The sequence below is a fragment of the Eriocheir sinensis genome, chromosome 29, assembly GCF_024679095.1.
Source record: "Eriocheir sinensis breed Jianghai 21 chromosome 29, ASM2467909v1, whole genome shotgun sequence".
Lineage (NCBI taxonomy): Eukaryota > Metazoa > Arthropoda > Malacostraca > Decapoda > Varunidae > Eriocheir > Eriocheir sinensis.
In genome coordinates this window covers 18,180,899-18,199,470 of record NC_066537.1, presented here as the reverse complement: position 1 = coordinate 18,199,470, position 18,572 = coordinate 18,180,899, and the positions used below count along the sequence as shown (strand labels likewise).

Here is an 18,572-nt window from a genome sequence, read left to right as displayed (position 1 = left end):
GAAGACGCTATTTTTATCAGCGATTTGTGAGGTTGGTGCTGCTCTTCACCTTATCAAATGAAAGCCAGACACCTGAGTAGACTAATACAGGTGAATGTTCATCTTACCTAGGCAGATGCTGAGCCATGTAGATATTGTTTTACTTTCTTTTGGTGGTTAACCGTGAAGCAGCGAAAGGCCAAATTTGTGGCTTTACCCTGTAGCAGCAACGGGCCAAATTTGTGCCATGATATAAACCCCCAAAAATAGATGATGCATAATCTGATGACATGCTTTGATATATATTATGAAATGGTTTGTGTGAGGGGCGATTTTTTCTCATTGTTCTCGCTTAGAGGGACCATTAAGAAACATGATCCCTGCTGCTACCGGGTTAAAGATGAATGGGGTTGATTCTGCTCTTTGTAACTTATCAAATGAAAGCCAGACACCTGACTAAGCAGGACTATAGATAAATACTCATCTTACTTGGGCAGATAGTAAGCCAGGTAGACACTGTTTCACTTCATGAGAGTGTGATTTTTTATTTTTTTTATTTTATTAATTTTACATTATCTTAACTAGGCAAACGATAAGCCAGGTAGACATTGTTTCACTTGATCTGTATTATAGTAGAGTTTATGTTAGTGAGTTGTCAGTTTTATTTATTTATATCTTTTCTTACTTCATTTTTCCTAGCCAAATTGTAAGCCAGGTAGACGTGGTTTCACTGCATCTTTCTTATAGCAGAGTTTAGTTATGTTGTATGGTATGTTTTTTCTACCTTAGTCAAGTAACAATAACAGAGGTGGGATACTCTCTGACCTCGGGAAATGATGAACCAGGTAGATATTGTTTCACTTGAGTTTCATCATCATCATCATCATCGTTTGACGTCCACTTATTCCCTATGGTGGGGTTGGGCGGGATATGAGCCTCCTCCTCCACTGTTGCCGGTCCATAGCTATTTCTTCCGTGATGTTCAGCCTCCTCATATCTTCCTCCACCACCCTTCTCCACGTCTTCCTTGGCCTTCCTGGTGGTCTTCTGCCCTCTACCTCAAAGTTCAGTGCTCGTTTCACTTGAGTTTACTTTAGATAGAGGTTAGTTTAAAGAGTTGTAATATTTCTTCTTTAGGATATTCACAAACACGCACACTAACTACACTTTATTCACTAGAACTACTCCGCTTCAAAGCACGAAGCAACAAACTTAACAGTACTAGGAAGACAAGACAGCCGGAAACAACAACTCTAGGAACAACAACGGTGAAGAAGTCAATAAATAACAATAAATATAATGGACATACAACAACAGCAACATCCCAGCCAGCAGGAGTTACAGGAAGTACATAATATAATGCTTTAATTTGTGCCCGAAATCACTCGTGCACTAATGGACTTTTCTCATAATCACATATATATTAACTCTGCTTATAATCTGCCGCATCGAGGACGTCACTACAGCCTCCAAGGGGAGCGTTACGTGTATGTGAACTATTGCTAGGTGAAAAAATGATAGTTTAAAAAAAATTGATGAGGGTATAATGTTTGTGTTATCTGCTGCATCAAAGACACCACTACAGCCTCCAAGGGGAGCGTTACGTGTATGTGAACTATTGCTAGGTGAAAAAATGATAGTTTAAAAAAAAAAATACCATTCTTGCAGACATTAGAAGGCATTGATGAGGGTATAATGTTTGTGTTAATCTGCTGCATCAAAGACACCACCACAGCCTCCAAGGTGAGTGTTACGTGTATGTGAACTATTGCTAGGTGAAAAAATGATAGTTTAATAAAAATACCATTCTTACAGACATTAGAAGGCATTGATGAGGGTATAATGTTTGTGTTAATCTGCTGCATCAAAGACACCACCACAGCCTCCAAGGTAAGTGTTACGTGTATGTGAACTATTGCTAGGTGATGAAATGGTAGTTTAAAAAAAAGTTACCATTCGTACATACGTTGGAAGGCATTGATGAGGGTATAATGTTTGTCTTGAATGTCCCTTACTTGTAAAACAAAGTAATTCAGAAAGATGATCGATATAGGGACAGATTCATTATCAGCCACATACAAGGGTAAACTGCTTAGTATCTAATTATCCCTTATACGTGAAAAAGGAATCCCAATATAGCTACACATGTTTTAACTTTTCCCTCCCCTGACCTTCCTTCCACTCCCATTACTCCTTCACTATAATCCACTATAACTCATGCCCTCCCATATCCTAGCTCCGGTGCATGCTACTGATGAGAGAGAGGAAAGGAAGGATCTGCAGAAGCCGTGGGGTGAGTGGACACAGTTTTGCATGTTAACTAGTTTGTTCTTTTTTTCTTTGTTATTTGTATAGTGGAGGCTGTGTAGAAGCATGAGGGAAGATGTGCTCGTTCTCTTGTGTAAGGATATTCGTGTTGTCTTTCTTATGATGAAGGAGGAGGATTATATCGTGTTCTTGTAGTGTTCCTGTGCCGTGGATGAAGGAGGATGATCTTGTGTTCTTGTGGTGTTCCTGTGACCTTACATTACTAGGTGGTGGAGGCTTTAGTGTAGAGTGCTTGTAGGATATTCACATAGAAATCCTTCACGTGTCTACAGCTAACGAAGGTGTGCAATGGAAGGATGAGAAGGATAATGTGTTCTTGGGATGCTCTTGTGACCTTTTTTTCGTTATTTAAGTGGTGACGGTGTTCTTGGTTCGTTCTTGTGACCTTTCTTACTGGCGACTGTGCTAATGAAGTGAAGGAAGGATCTTTCTTGCGGATGGAGGTCAGTGAGGTGATGGAGGCATTAGTTAAGAGCTGGTAGGCGTAGTTGTGACCTTTCTTGCATTATAGAGGTCAACTCGGTGATGGAGGCAGTAGTTTAGAGCTCATAGGGGTAGTTTTGACCTTTCTTGCGTATGAAGGTCAGTGAGGTGGTGGAGGCATTAGTTTAAGAGCTCGTAGCGTGGATAAGTTGAAGCAGGTCACTTGGTTCCTCACTTTTTGATAGGCGTGTGAAGTACGTGCCAGAGTCTTGTGGCGAGGGACTGCCCCAGGGTGAGCCTCTCGTCCCCTGCTCCCCCTGCAACACTACCCTTCCGCCGGGCCCCCACCTGGTGCCTGAACACATAGTCAGTTGGTCAGTTGGTTGTTTAGGCATGTACAGTAGACCCTCTATGCCCCCCTCTGCCTTACATCTATATAACACGAGATAGAAAGAAGTTGATGGTGAAGGAGGTGCTATTTCAGAGGGATATATAGATTTGGGACTGATAGGACATTTTTTTGTGTGTGAAGGGCACGTTACAAGACAGGGATGCCCCAAAAGTGAGGGTCTACTGTATTTTACTTAAAGAAATTGCGAATCGAGCACACACACAGTTAGTTAGTCGGTCAGTTAGCCATACAGTTAGTTACCCAAAAAATGGATGAAAAGTGGGGGAGGTATACAGTCAGTCAGTTAGTCAATGAAAGAAACGAGAAATATATTATGCGAGTCCTCAAGAAGATCCAAATTAGGTCTTCTAAAGAGATAAAGAGTGAAGTTAAGTTAATCAAAGAAATGATAAATATGAGATGCGAGTCCTCCAGAAAAAGATCTAGAGTAGGTCTACAGAATAGCTAAACCAATCACTGTAAGGCAAGAGGGGCATACCTATACCTGTACGGGCGGACACGGTGTCGGACGGGCGTGTCGGAGGGGTGTGAGGGGTAGGACACGGCGAAGAAGTTAGACGGCTGCCATCCCTGCTGACCCTGCTCATGCTGCTGACTCTCGGATGTTGCCAGGTGACCCCCAGGTGCTCCCCCTTGATGCTGGTGACCTCGTGTGTCCGGGTACTCGTCAGCGTAGTCATACTCATACTGGAGATAAAGAAATCGGACTGAGGGGAGAGTAAATGGCAAGAAAGTAAAGTTAGGGCATACGTTCTAGCTGCGTGTGACCTCAGTGCTCATCTCTGTCACATTAGAAAGTAAATTGAGAGTAAGCTAATTTGGGGGGCATGTGATGTAGCTGCTCGTGACCTTAGTGCTCATTGTTGCAATATCCCGTGACCCATGAGAGGATATACTTATGAAAAGTTATGATGCCTCCCGCGGTATGCCACTTAATCTATAACCGCTCCCGAGGTCACATAAGCTTCGTCATTCGCTAATCTCTGTCATTGGTTGTTTTTCTGCTTTCTTGACCTCTACAACGCAGGAAAGGTCACAACTACCCCTACGAGCTCTCTAAACTAAGGCCTCCACCACCTCACTGACCTCCATGCGCAAGGAAGGTCACAACTACCCTTACGAGCTCTCTAAACTAAGGCCTCCACCACCTCACTGACCTCCATGCGCAAGGAAGGTCACAACTACCCTTACGAGCTCTCTAAACTAAGGCCTCCACCACCTCACTGACCTCCATGCGCAAGGAAGGTCACAACTACCCCTACGAGCTCTCTAAACTAAGGCCTCCACCACCTCACTGACCTCCATGCGCAAGGAAGGTCACAACTACCCCTACGAGCTCTCTAAACTAAGGCCTCCACCACCTCACTGACCTCCATGCGCAGGAAAGGTCACAACTACCCTTATGAGCTCTCTAAACTAAGGCCTCCACCACCTCACTGACCTCCATGCGCAAGGAAAGTCACAACTACCCTTACGAGCTCTCTAAACTAAGGCCTCCAGCACCTCACTGACCTCCATGCACAGGGAAGGTCACAAGAGCGTCTGAAGAACACATTATCCTTCTCACTTCTCATTCTTTACACATTATGGACCACGTCACGTCTCTAATTAGCAAGATAAACAGGAAAATGAGAAAGAAAGGGCCTCAACCCACCTGGTGCTGCCTTCTGACGTTCTCTTGTGCCTGGCCGGGGGCGGGGGCCACGGCCTCGTTGTCGTAGTAGTCGTAGTCGAAGAAGGCGGGCGTGGGCACACTGGCGGGGACGAGGTCAATGCCTCCGCAGGTCTGGTCGACGCGTTCCAGTTTGCGGATGTCGATGCCGAGGTGGTGCATGATGGCGTAGGCGCGTTGCAGGACCAGAGGGGAGGGAGTCTTCTCACGGGTTAGCAGCCAAATGGACTCTGGGGAAGGAGGGTGAGATAGATTGTGTGGGAATGTAAGGGGACAAGAAATGTGGTATGGCACCCCTTTCATCTTCTCTGTCTTGAATAAGGATGAAATAGATTGTGTGGGAATGTATGGAGACAAGAAATGTGGTATGGCACCCCTTTCATCTTCTTCTCTGTCTTGAATAAGGATGAAATAGATTGTGTGGGAATGTAAGGGGACAAGAAATGTGGTATGGCACCCCTTTCATCTTCTCTGTCTTGAATAAGGATGAAATAGATTGTGTGGGAATGTATGGGGACAAGAAATGTGGTGTGGCACCCCTTTCATCTTCTCTGTCTTGAATAAGGATGAAATAGATTGTGTGGGAATGTTTGGGAAGAAGAAATTATGATACGGTATTCCCTTTTTCTCTCCTGAATTGTGAGGAAATCGATTAAGGGAAGAAGAAAATTAATGTGTCTTATTTCCATTCATATTCCATCCCCCTTAATCTTTCCCTCGTATTCCTTTTACCCTCATTCCACTTTTCCCTAACCCTTCACCTTTTCTTCCCCTCTCACACTCATCCTTCCTTTCCCAACCCCTCATCCTAGCTCCTACCCTTTCTCACCTCTCACACTCCCTCACACACTCACCCTGTTTCTCCAGGATGCCATTGGGGTCGCACTTGTACTCGAGGGCGAAGCTTTCATAATCCGTCGCCAATACTTGAAACTCGTCCTCCATAACTGCATAGAGAGAAAAGAAAGCGACTGAATAAGGATGCAAAATAGATATATATGTAGGTATGTATGGAGGATTATCATAGGTGCGTAAGACAGGTAATGTAGGAGGAAATTGGGTCTTAGAGGTTATTTAGAGATGGAGTTAGATTTTAGAGGATGCAAAATAGGTATATGTAGAAATGTATGTAGTTATATAAGATAAGGATGCAAAATAGATCTGTAGGAATGTATTGAGGTTTGTTATATGCATGTTAGATAGATATTGCAGGTGTGAATTCTGTCTTTGATGGTATATAAAGGTACTGAGGGTAAATTACAGGTAGAGGTGATTTAGTACAGTGATTCACAGGTATTCATAATGTCTTAGATGATAATTAAAAGTACTGGGGATAAATCACACGTATGCTTAGAGGTATTAGGGATAAACTGCAGGTATATACAGGTACAGGGGGTTAATTACAGGTGACTTACAGGTGAGGGGGATGGAGTATTTGATGAGGGAAGGCTTCGCTGGTCCCTGTAGAGTCAGCTGTGAGTCATATCTCTCCACGCGGTTAGTCCTGAAGTAGTAGTAGTAGTAGTAGTAGTAGTAGTAGTAGAAGGAGGAAAAGGAGGAGGAGAACCATAGTAGTAGTATTAGTAATAGTAGTAGTAGTAGTAGTAGTAGTAGTAGTAGTAGTAGTAGTAGTAGTAGTAGTAGTAGTAGTAGTAGTAGTAGTAGTAGTAGTAGTAGTAGTAGTAGTAGTAGTAGTAGTAGTAGTAGTAGTAGTAGTAGTAGTAGTAATAGTAGTAGTAGTAGTAGTAATAGTAGTAGTAGTAGTAGTAGTAGTAGTAGTAGTAGTAGTAGTAGTGGTGGTGGTGGTGGCAGAGATAAGAAGAGAACAGAAGAGAGAGAAATAAGAAGGTGAAGAACATTAGGAAGACAGAGATAGGAAACAAGAAAAAAGAGAACAGGATAATAATAAGACATAACAAAAAGAAAACATAAGACAAGTAACACAAAAATAACAAATAACAACAAAACACCAAATAACAAAGAAATAAACAAGAAAGTAGATAACAAGAATAAAGAAAATAATAATCCAATAATAATAAAAATAAAGCAAATAGAAATCACAAAGAACACACACTCACACAAACAAATAACACATACACACACATACATAACACACACACACACACACACACACACACACACACACACACACACACACACACATACATACACTCCCCCCATACACCCCCCCTCCCCACCCCCAACAACACTCACACACACACACACACACACACACACTCCCCCATACTCCCCTCTACTCCACCCCCTCCACCCCATCATACTCACAGCGTAGACTCAAAGATCATTTTCATCTTAAACTGGCCGTTCTTCCGATCCCTGGAGTAGAGCGTCCGCCAGCATCTTCCCGGCGCCTCCCAGCTGGCCTGTCTCTTGTCCTGCTGGTACCATAGCCCCATATACTGTAGGAGGCGAAGAAGATGGGGTGTTAGAGGGAAAGAAGGAAGGGGTTAGAGGGGAAGAAGAAGGGTGTTAGAGGGGAAGAAGGAGGGGGTTAGAGGGGAAGAAGAAAGGTGTTAGAGGGTATGAATGAGGGGGGGTTAGAGGGGAAGGAGGGTGTTGAGGGGGAAGAAAAAGGAGGGGGGTTAGAGGGGAAGAAGAAGGGTGTTAGAGGGGATTAAAGGGGTATTAGAGGGGTAGAATAAGTGGTATTAGAGGGGAAGAAGGAGGGTGTTAGAGGGGGAAGAAGAAGGGGGTTAGCGGGGAAGAAGGGAAGATTTCTCTCTCTCTCTCTCTCTCTCTCTCTCTCTCTCTCTCTCTAAGGTCGCATTACGGTACTGTCGCATCGCTGTAAACACCTAAACAACGTGTGTGTGTGTGTGTGCACGAGAGAGAGAGAGAGAGAGAGAGAGAGAGAGAGAGAGAGAGAGAGAGAGAGAGAGAAACGTGAAAGTACTCCTAACACACAAACACACATTTATTTTCCATGGTAGAGAAGGAAAGAGAAAGATAATGATGCTAACAACAGGAAACCCCACTTAAAAATTACGTAAATACTAGATACGCCGAGTCAATGGTTCTTTTCTCACATAATTCATCGGCGACAGAGAAAACAAAGAAGAGAAAGCGATAAAGAGGGAGAGAAGATAATGTAGGGAAGAAAAAATAATATAGGAATCTCTCCCACATTAATAATTTTGCTGTGTGTGTATACCAGAGAGAGAGAGAGAGAGAGAGGCTTTCTGTAATCATAACGGGCAGAATGAGGGACAGACAAACAGATATACGCTTGGTAGATCTTGTGGTCACGTCTCTCTCTCTCTCTCTCTCTCTCTCTCTCACCCACCAAAAACAAACAAACAAACAGAAATCCTCTAAATCCTCTTACTGACAATGACTCTACAAACGGATCCCTCATCTAATCCCTCTTAAGGTACCGGAAGGGAATCTAATCCTCTACTTAGCTGCCCACTTAGGATTGAATCGTTTATGTGGAGTTGAGTTCTTAGGGAGGGAGGGAAGAAGGGGGATTGTGATCACTTGATGTCTTTGATTATGCATGATTGGGATTGGGAAAGAGATTATGGAGGGTTTGAAGAGGAGAGGAGGAGGAGGAGGAGGAGGAGCTAGATTGGAAGAAAAAGGAGGAGGAAAACAATTAAGAAGCAGGAGTAAAAGGAGGAGGAGAAAAAAGTGGAAAAGTAGCAGGAAGAGGAGGAGGAGAAGGAGGAGGAGGAGGAGTGGGAAGAAATGGAAAATTAAAAAAAATTAAAATAAACAAAAGATGATGAAGAAATGATAAATGCTCATCTATTATAATTTGTTCAGTTAGTTAGTTAGTCAGCGTGTGTGTGTGTGTGTGTGTGTGTGTCGCGGCGTCACACCCATGGAGGTCACACCCTGTTTAGGCTTTACACACACACACACACACACACACACACACACACACACACACACACACAATTACCGCCGTGTACTGTGCTCATGTCACGCTGGTGTTTGCGTCTATAGCTGTTGTTTGTGGTTTGTGGCTGATTCGTGTTTGTGTTTTTGCTGCTTCCTTATATTAATTCGCTCTTTTATTATTAGATTATTATTTATTATTATTATCATTATTAGAAAGTTGATGGGAATGAGAGAGAAAGGTAATACAGTGGGCAATAATGAGGTCAGGGAAGGTAAGGAATGGGTGACATTAAGGGAAGGGGATGGGAGGGTTAGGGTAAGGAGGACGGGATGGAATGTGGAAAGGGAAGGAGAGAGAGAGAGAGAGAGAGAGAGAGAGAGAGAGAGAGAGAGAGAGAGAGAGAGAGAGAGGAGGTCTTAGCCCAGGTGTAGGATTATCCCTCAGGTATGTTCCTCAGGCGGTCTGATCGTCGGGCGGTCTTTGGGTCGCATGGATATTTCGCGACGCCGAGACCGAACGCAGAGTCCGCGAGCCATAGACCGCATGAAGGGAGTTGAGTTCTTAGGGTAAGGGAAGGAATGGGAAAGTAGAAGTGAAAGGAGGGAAAGAGAAGAGAAGGGATGGGAAGTAAAGGGAGAGGAGGGATAAGGAAACAAGATGGGTATAGGAAGAGGGAAATAAAGAGGAGTAAGAAGGGGGGAATGAAGGGGAAGATGGGGAATAGGGGAAGGAAACTGGGAGAAAGGTTGGACAATGATGGGGAGGAAGGGGAGGTGAGGAATAATGTAAAGAAGATGGGGAAGAAGAAGAGGGAAGGAATAGGGAAATAGGGGAAGAGGAAGTGCGAGATTATGGTAATAGGGAAGGGGTAGAAAAGGGAGAGGGGAGAAAGGGAGGAGAAAGGAAGATGCGGGTGGGAGATAAAGGACAGAGTGATGGGGAGGAGGAGGAGGAGGAGGTATATGGTGCCACGGGCTTTGACTAACCTACTAACCTCCTCCTCCTACACACACACACACACACACACACACACACACACACACACAGGGAGTAATAGGAAGAGGAGGAGGAGGAATGGAGGAAAGGGATGAAAAAATGGAGGAAAGGAAGGGAAAAAAAGGGAGTAGGTAGGAAAGGTTTTATAGAACTCTCTCTCTCTCTCTCTCTCTCTCTCTCTCTCTCTCTCTCTCAAGAATGATACGGATGTTTGTCTTTTGTATTTGCTTCTGTGCTCTCTCTCTCTCTCTCTCTCTCTCTCTCTCTCTCTCCTATAAGTAGAACATCATTAGAAAGTCAAGTTCGAGGCTGTACTAAATTGTCTTCCTCCTCCTCTTCCTCTTCCTCCTCCTCCTCCTCCTCCTTCCTTGGACTTTCAAACGCGTGAGCCGTTGTTTCGGCAAGCTTTATTTTTTTTTGTTTATTCTTTATTGATGTTATTTCTCTCTCTCTCTCTCTCTCTCTCTCTCTCTCTCTCTCTCTCTCTCTCTCTCTCTACAGGTATATGACGAAAGGTTAATTGGCCCCTCGCAGGTAAATTGGGCAGGTAAGTGGAGGTGCTCTTTGTTTACCTAGCGTTTGTCTGTTTATTTATTTTTTGGGGATTTGTTTTTTGTTGATTTTTTTTTTGGTGTTTGTGGTTAATGTTTTTCAATTTCTGTTCTTTTTTTCTCTCGATTCTAGTTTCATCTTTTTTTGTCCGTTTTTTTTTATGTTTGGTTTGTACGTTTTTCTTTTTTTTTTTGTTTTATTTGAGCTGTATTTTTGGGTTGTACTTCTTTATATTTACTGCTGTTTCTTTCCTCTCGTTTTACTCATTATCTCCTCGTTTATTACTTTCTTTTCCCTTTCTTCCTTTAGTACGTTTCCTCTTTCATATAAATTTCAAGCCTGTCAATTATCTCTTTCCTGTATCTCAACTCTTCGTTCCTCATAATATTATCTTCTATTATTTCCTCCTTTTGTCTCCCCTTCAGTCTTCCTTTTCCTATTGTTTTCCCTCGGGGTTGTGACAGTGATGAAAATGGATGGTGGCGGTGATGACGACGACGATGATGGTGATGGAGTGCGTAATGTCTTTGAGGCGTCTATTACCAGGTTGGGTCTATTATGTCATTTATACTGACGTCATGCCTTCTTGTTCTTCTTTTTGTTCTTGTTCTTCTTCTTTGGTTGACTGGCGAATAATGGAGGACAGAAAAGGAATCCAGCGTAAGAAGAGGAAGCAGGAGGAAGAATTAAGGGGAAGAGGAAGAGGAAATGAGTGTTCTTTAAATCTTCTTGTTCTTTCTTGTTGTTCTTGCTCTTTTTCGTCATCTTCCTCTTCTTCTTCTTCTTGCTCCTCTTCCTCTTCCTCCTCCCGTTCTCCTTTTATGCGCTTCCATATTAATTTTTCTTCTGCAGTTTCCCATTTTCACCTCCCCACTTTCTCTCCCTTCAGGTAGATATTGAGATAGCGTCTAGTAAGCCTCTGGGCACGGGGGGAGGGGGGGGATGCTTACACTCTCTCTCTCTCTCTCTCTCTCTCTCTCTCTCTCTCTCTCTCTCTCTCTCTCTCTCTCTCTCTCTCTCTCTCTGAGAGAGAGAGAGAGAGAGAGAGAGAACCAGGTGCGTTGCGTGTTTGTTCGTTTGTTTGTTTGTTTGTTTGTTTGTTTTCTTCTCCCTCTTCTTCATCATCATCATCTTCTTCTTCTTCTTCTTCTTCTTCTTCTTCTTCTTCTTCTTCTTCTTCTTCTTCTTCTTCTTCTTCTTCTTCTTCTTCTTCTTCTTCTTCTTCTTCTTCTTCTTTTGGTTACGTAACTGTCCTTTTTTTATCCTATTCACCATCTGTCTCAAACTCCTTCTTCCTCCCTATTATTATTTTTTCCCTTCTCTCTTTATCATTTTTTTCCTATACCTAATTTCCATATTCTCTCCTTTTTTCCCTTCTTCTACAGCCTGTTAGTCATGTTTTATTTTTTTCCTATCTTCCGTTATTTTTTCTATCTCCATCTTTACTTCCTTTATTCCTACCTCCCATTCCGTCATTTTCTTCTGTTTTCTTTCCTTTCTTTGTTTTTCTCTTCCTTTCCTATCTTCTGTATTTTCTTTTCCTTTTCTTATGTTTCCTATTTATTTTCCTAACTACCCTTTTTCCTCCTTCCTCTTCTCTTTACATTATTTTCCCGCTTTCTTTCCTTTCTTTGTTTTTTTTCTCTTCTTATCCTATTTTCTTTATTTCCTTTTCCTTTTCTTACGTTTCCTATTTATTTTCCTATCTACACTTTTTCCTCCTTCCTCTTCTCTCTATTTTGTTTTCCCGTTTTCTTTCCTTTCTTTGTGTCTTCTTTTCCTTTCCTATTTTCTGTATTTTCTTTTCCTTTTCTTACGTTTCCTATTTATTTTCCTATCTACACTTTTTCCTCCTTCCTCTTCTCTTTACATTATTTTCCCGTTTTCTTTCCTTTCTTTGTGTCTTCTTTTCCTTTCCTATTTTCTGTATTTTATTTTCCTTTCCTTTTGTTTCCTATTTATTTTCCTTCTCCCTCTTATCTTATATTTTTTTTTACTTTACCTTTCCTATTTATTTTATTATCTACCCTTTTTCCTCCTTCCTCTTCCTCATTGCATTATTTTACCCCTTCTCCTTTTCTCTTTATTTTCTTTATCTTTCTCATGCCTTCCCTTTCTGCTCTCTTTCCTTTCTTCCTTTCTTCCTTTCTCTGTCCCGTTATATTCCTTTTTTTTTTATCTCCATCGCATCTGCCCGTTTTAAACACCTGACGTCTCCTTCTCTCCCTTCTCTCTCTTCTTCTCTCCCTTCCTCCATTAACTCCCCTCTCTCCGTTCCTTCCCTCCCTCCCTCCCTCCCTCCCTCCCTTCCTCGTTGTTTTCTTAAGATTGGTTTTCTTTTTTTATTATTTAACTATTTTCATTTTTATTTTTGAAGTTTTGCATATTTTATCTTATCAACTATTTTTCCGCTCTTGCAACATTGATCTATACTTTGACCTTCTGTTGTTGTCGTTTTTTTTCTGAGTGAAGCGAAGAACTGATGGAGAATGATATGAAAAATACACATGCACTCTCTCTCTCTCTCTCTCTCTCTCTCTCTCTCTGAACACGTAACAACAATAATAACAAACAAACAAACAAACAGGGCGTAACGAACATGTGTTATGATATGTAACAACGCTATCATATCCTTTTCTTTCTCTTTTTCTTTCTTTCTGTTTTCTCTTCTCTCTCTTTCCCCATTTCCCATTTTCTTTATTCTCTCGTTTCTTATTTACTTCTTATAGTCCCGTTTTATTGCATTTTCTGTCACTTCTGTTCGCTTTCATCCCGTTTTTCTTTTGTTTTCTTTATTCTTTTTTTTTCACATTTTTTGTCCTCTATGAATCAACCTTTACTATCTTTCTTTACTTATCTATCTTTCCCCTGTTGCTATCTTTTCTACATTATTTTCATTTTCCCTTTTTCAGTTAATTGTTCGTTTGTTTTTCTTTTTTTTGTGTGTTTTTCTTATGACTTTATTGCCTCCTCCATCACGTATCATCGTCACGTTTCACCTAAATCCGTATGGGGCAACTTTTTTTCCATGTCTAGTTTCCTTTACTTCACCTATTTCTTTTAGTGTTTTTTTATTCATTTTTTTGGTGTTTTCTTCTCTTCCGGCTGTGTTTCGGTTCATGTGTCCGTGTGTGTGTGTGTGTGTGTGTGAGAGAGAGAGAGAGAGAGAGAGAGAGAGAGAGAGAGAGAGAGAGAGAGAGAGAGAGAGAGAGAGAGAGAGAGAGAGAGAGAGAGAGAGAGAGAGAGTGTCAGCTGTGTTTTACTAGGGGCTTGAAGAGTGATTATTTTTTCCTTTCCACTCGCGCTAACGTTAATTGCGAGTATGTGTGTGTGTGTGTGAGAGAGAGAGAGAGAGAGAGAGAGAGAGAGAGAGAGAGAGAGAGAGAGAGTCAGCTGTGTTTTACTAAGGGCTTGAAGAGTGATTTTTTTTCTTTCCACTCGCCCTAACGTTACGAGTATATGCTTGTGTGTGTGTGTGTGTGTGTGTGTGTGTGTGTAACCGTCCGCCATGCACACACTAGCTAGCTTTAATTGAAGGGGAAAAAAAATAAAACAAACATTATAGAAAACGAAGAGAATGTGCAGGTCACTTCACGTGGAAAGAGAGATAAACAAATTGAATAAAGGTAAATAGCTGTAAATGAGTTAATCTTTTGTTATATTTGAGGTCATGATGATTGTTTTTCTTTTTTTGGTCCTCTCCTTAATTTTGCATTATTAAATTTTTTGCCTCATTATGATTTTGCAACATCGAAGTTTACATATATGTCTTAGGAATAGAATCATGTTTTTATTTATCACTATTTTTGCTCTTTTCCTAAGATTGATTGATTGATAGTTTATTGTTGCAAGTAAAACAACAAATTTAATTAAGGAGAAGGGAGGAGCATGCCATCCCAACCCCCAGGCAGTACAGAGACAAAATAGGAATAATAGTGATGATAGGAAGTGGTAGTAGCGGAAATAGCAATAAAAAAGGTATAAAAATAGGAAAACAAGATGAATGGGAAGAATGGCTAGTAAGTATAGGAATGATAATGATATGAGTAAAAAAAAGAACAGGGACGGCGCAGATTGTAGTAGCGGAAATAGCAATAACAAAAAGCATGAAAATAGGAAAACAAGATGAATGGGAAGAATGGCTATGTACGTACAGGAATGATATGATATGGATAAGAAGAAGAAGAACAGAGACGGCGCAGATTATAGTAGCGGAAATAGCAATAAAAAAAGCATAAAAATAGGAAAACAAGATGAATGGGAAGAATGGCTATGTACGTACAGGAACGATGATATGAGTAAAAAGAAGAACATGGACGGCGCAGATTATAATAGCGGAAATAGCAATAACAAAAGCATAACAATAGGAAAACAAGATGAATGAGAAAAATGGCTCCTCCCGAAATTGACCTCTCGGCCACCTCTTTGGATTCTTTTAGGAGCAGCGAGTAGCGGGCTTTTTTTTTTATTATTGTTTCCTTTTTTTTGTGCCCTTGAGCTGTCTCCTTTGTTGTAAAGAAAAAAAAAGTAAATGAATGATAATGATATGGATAAGAAGAAGAAGAACAGGGACGGCGCAGATTGACGTAACACCAACACCGTAATAATAGGAGGAAAACGTGCACTCTTGTAAACACACGCTAACAGACGACCACCGCGTACTGGGGCCGCGGAAACCACACACACGCACACACACACACACACACACACACTTAACATCCAACTCACCCACTCACTCATTCATGTCCTCTTTTCCTCTCCCATTCTTTCTCATTCTCTCCTTCCTATTCCTCTTCTCATATTCTCTTCTTCCTTTTATTTCTTTCACTCACTGACTCGCTCACTCACCCATTCACTCACTCATTCATGTCCTCTTTTTCTCTCCCATTCTTTCTCATTCTTTCCTCCCTATTCCTCTTTTCTCTGTTAGTTCCATATTTACTTCTTCCTTTCCTTCCTCTCACTCACTCACTCGCTCACTCATTTCCTCTTTTTCTCTTCCTTTCTTCCTTATCCATTCCTTCTTTCCCTTCTCTTTCTCTCCCTCACTTCCATATTCTCTGCTTCCTCTTCTTTCCTCTCTCTCGCTCCTTCACTCTTCCCTTCTTTCCCTCTCTTTCTCTTCCTTTCTTCCTTATCCATTCCTTCTTTCCCTTCTATTTCTCTCCCTCACTTCCATATTCACTTCTTCCTTTCCTCTCCTTTCTCTCTTTCCCTTACTTCCTTTTCTCTCCTCTTCCTTCACTCCTTTCTTCCCTTCCTCTCTCTCTTCTGTCATTCATCTTCCTCTCTCTTTCTCTCCTTTTCATATCCATTTCTCTCCCTTACTCCCTTCTTCGCTTCTGCAGTTATCATCTTTATTTCCTCTCTTTCTCTTTCCTATTCTTCCTCATCCATTCCTTTCATTCTTTCTTCGCTCCTTCACTTCCTTCTTCTCTCATTCATCCACTGAGTACCAGGAATCGAACCCGCGCCTTGTGAGTAGACGTAAGGACAGCATATACAACTACCCCACCGATGAGCTAACTGCTAGAAGGTCACCGCACCCGGCCACTTCTGCGACGTGTTACCTGACGTCCCGGCCCCACACCGTTGACATGAAGGTTAAGGTGACCCCGCCCTTACTCGTAACGGCCGGAAATGCCCTTGTTCAACCCCTCTAGGCACATACGGTGTTTATATGCATTAAAAACTTCCCTCATTCACTCCCTCTCCCTCTCCTCTCTTTCCCACCTCCCCCATTTCCTCCTTCCCTCTATTCCCTTTCATTCACTCTTTCCTCCTCCTCTTTCTCCTCCAACATTTACCTTCCTCTCCCTCTCCCTCTCTCACGTACCGTCTCCTCCTCTTCTTCTTTTACTTTTTCCTCTTTCATTCACCCTCCTGCTCTTCCTCCTCTTTCCTTTCCTTTTTCCTCTTCCTCTTTCTCCTCCATCATTCTCCTCCTTCCTCTCCCTCTCTTTCTCACCTATTTTCCTTCCTTACTCCCTTCCTCACTTCCTTTCTTAATATCTAACTTTCTTTCTCATTCACTCACTCATACTCCTTTTCATTTACTCACTCTCTCATTATATAACTCACAAACTCCTTCTCTCAATATCTAACTTACTAAATAACTCCCTTTCTCATTCACTCTTTCATTATATAACTAACTAACTAACGATTTTTTCCTCCCTTCTTCAGTTTCCTTTATGTCTCTTTATGCCTCCTTCGTCTGCCCTTCGCAACGACAGGATGTGGAGAATGGAGGGGAAGAATAAGATGGAAGGAGAAGATGGACAGCGTAAAAGAATAACGAGTCCTTCCATCACCTCCTTCACTCACTCACTCACTCACCCTCTGGAAGTCGAAGTCCCGGATGATTGGGTATTTCGGGCACGTCCCTCCTTCGGCGACTCCTACAAGCACCACCACCAGCACCAACACCAACACCACGGACTTCATACTGACCCGGGTGGCAAAGACCTCAGAAAACGCTATGAGTCTTCAGGTATTTCAAGCTTAACCTTCAGGGGGGCGGCTGGTGTGTGCGTGTGTGCGTGTGTGTGTGTGTACAGGTGTGTTTCTTGAGGGTCTCCGCGCACGCCACCTTTCACCAGGTAGCTCTAGTGACCAACTGCCTTCTGCTGGAGCCACGCGTCACCACTGGACTTCTGCTACCCCTCAACCACCTGTCTGACCCCCTATTCCCCTCCCAGCTCCCTCCCAGGCCGTTGTCTCTGCCCCCCCCTCTCTGTCTCTCTCTCTCTCCCCGCCCAGTTCCTCTAACCGAAGTGAAATCGCTCCTTAGTCCCCCTTCTCCTTCCTCCTCCTTCCCTCTCCTTTCTTCCCCCTCCTTCCTCTCCCCTTATGATAGTCTCCCTTCTCCTACTCCTATTCCATCCTCCTCCTCTTCTTTCTTTCCACTTTCCTTATATTCTTATTCTCTTCCTCTTTCTTTCTTCTCCCTCCTCCACTTCCTCCTTCTTTTCCTTTCCTTCTCCTCCACACTCCTCTTTCTTCCCTTCTCCTCTTTCTTCCATTTCTCCTCCTCACCCTCTCCCACCTCTTTCTCTTTCCCCTTTCTCCTCCTCTCCTTTCCTCTCCCGTTCCGACCTTTTCTATCTTCCTTCTCTTCCTCTTTCTCTTCCCTACCCCCTCCCACCTCCTTCTCCCCACCCTCTCCCACCTCCTCCTCCTCGGCGCGGTCTTCCACCCCCAAGATCGGTGTAATTTATTTAGCCATTCTACTTCACGCCCTCTGCACCTGCTTCTCGGTCAGGCCTGCAGGTGGAGTTAGCAGTTTTTACACAGTTCGCTGCTCATACAAGACACGGACGCTCCTCCATGCACCCTCCACTTTTCCTCCACCCCCTCCACCACCTCTCTTCTCTCTTCTTTACCTCCTCTCATTTACCTCATTTTCCCTCTCCCTCGCCTTACACTTCTCTCTTCTTCATCTCCAACTCTCCTCTCCTCTTTTCTATTCTCTCTTTCACCTCCTCCTCCTCCCGTTCACCTCCACCGCTCCTCTTCTCTTTCTCCACCACCTCCTTTATCCCTGCTCCTGGATCTCTCTCTTGTCTCTTCTTCACTTTTTCTCCTCCTCTTCTCTCTTCTTCACCTCCCCATTTTCCCCTCCAACTCCCTTTTCTCTCCTCTCCTCTTCCCCTCCTCCACCTCCTCCCTCTTCTTCACCTTTTTTCTTTCACCTCATCTTATCTCCTTTACCTCCTCTCTCTCGTCTCTTCTTCGCCTTCCCTCCTCTCCTCCTCCTCTTCTCTCTTCGTCAGGTTCCTTTTTAAGCTTCCTCTACCCCTTGCAAAGAAAGGAGAAAAGGAAATAATTGGATTCATGCATATTTTCGTTTTCTTTTCTTTGCTGACGAATATAAGATAAAATGAAAATAAGAAATCAGACCCCTGCAATCTTTTCATTCTCGTTTCCTCACGTGCAACAAAAGCTAAAAGAGAGAAAACGAGAAATTGGAGTTATCAGACCTTTACGGATATTTTTTTCATTTCTTCATTTTTTTCGCTCACTAATGAAAGAGAGTGAAGAAGAGAAACTATGAAATCAGATCCTTGAAGTCGTAAACGTTATATTTTTTCTCTCATTTTCACTGACGACGAGGAAACAAAAAGAACAAGACCGGGGCTAACGTTTATTTCACATTTTGCAAAGTACGATGACCTAGACGACGTATGTTATATAGACGTAATAGTTATATATAGACGTTTAGTTATATAAAGACTGGCGCTAACGTTTATTTAATATTTTGCAAAGTACGATGACCTAGACGACGTATGTTATATAGACGTAATAGTTATATATAGACGTTTGGTTATATAGACGTGAGGTAAAGT

The 18,572-nt window shown here is 42.5% G+C and overlaps 1 protein-coding gene across 2 annotated transcripts; it reads right to left on the bottom strand.

Annotated features, from left to right (window-relative positions):
• Positions 1-1,542: 1,542 nt before the first annotated feature.
• LOC127005256 (apolipoprotein D-like) lies at positions 1,543-16,874 on the bottom strand. Of its 2 annotated transcripts, none has more exons than XM_050874029.1 (7): positions 16,564-16,874; positions 7,101-7,234; positions 6,230-6,318; positions 5,669-5,761; positions 4,797-5,044; positions 3,621-3,829; positions 1,543-3,085 (listed from the first exon to the last, which is right to left on the bottom strand). In XM_050874029.1, the coding sequence occupies exons 1-7, from the start codon at positions 16,669-16,671 to the stop codon at positions 2,962-2,964; spliced, it is 1,005 nt and encodes a 334-aa protein (XP_050729986.1). In that variant the 5' UTR covers positions 16,672-16,874; the 3' UTR covers positions 1,543-2,961. The 2 variants fall into 2 exon arrangements, with proteins under 2 accessions (XP_050729986.1, XP_050729987.1); XM_050874030.1 differs by having other exon boundaries at positions 3,627-3,829.
• Positions 16,875-18,572: the final 1,698 nt, after the last annotated feature.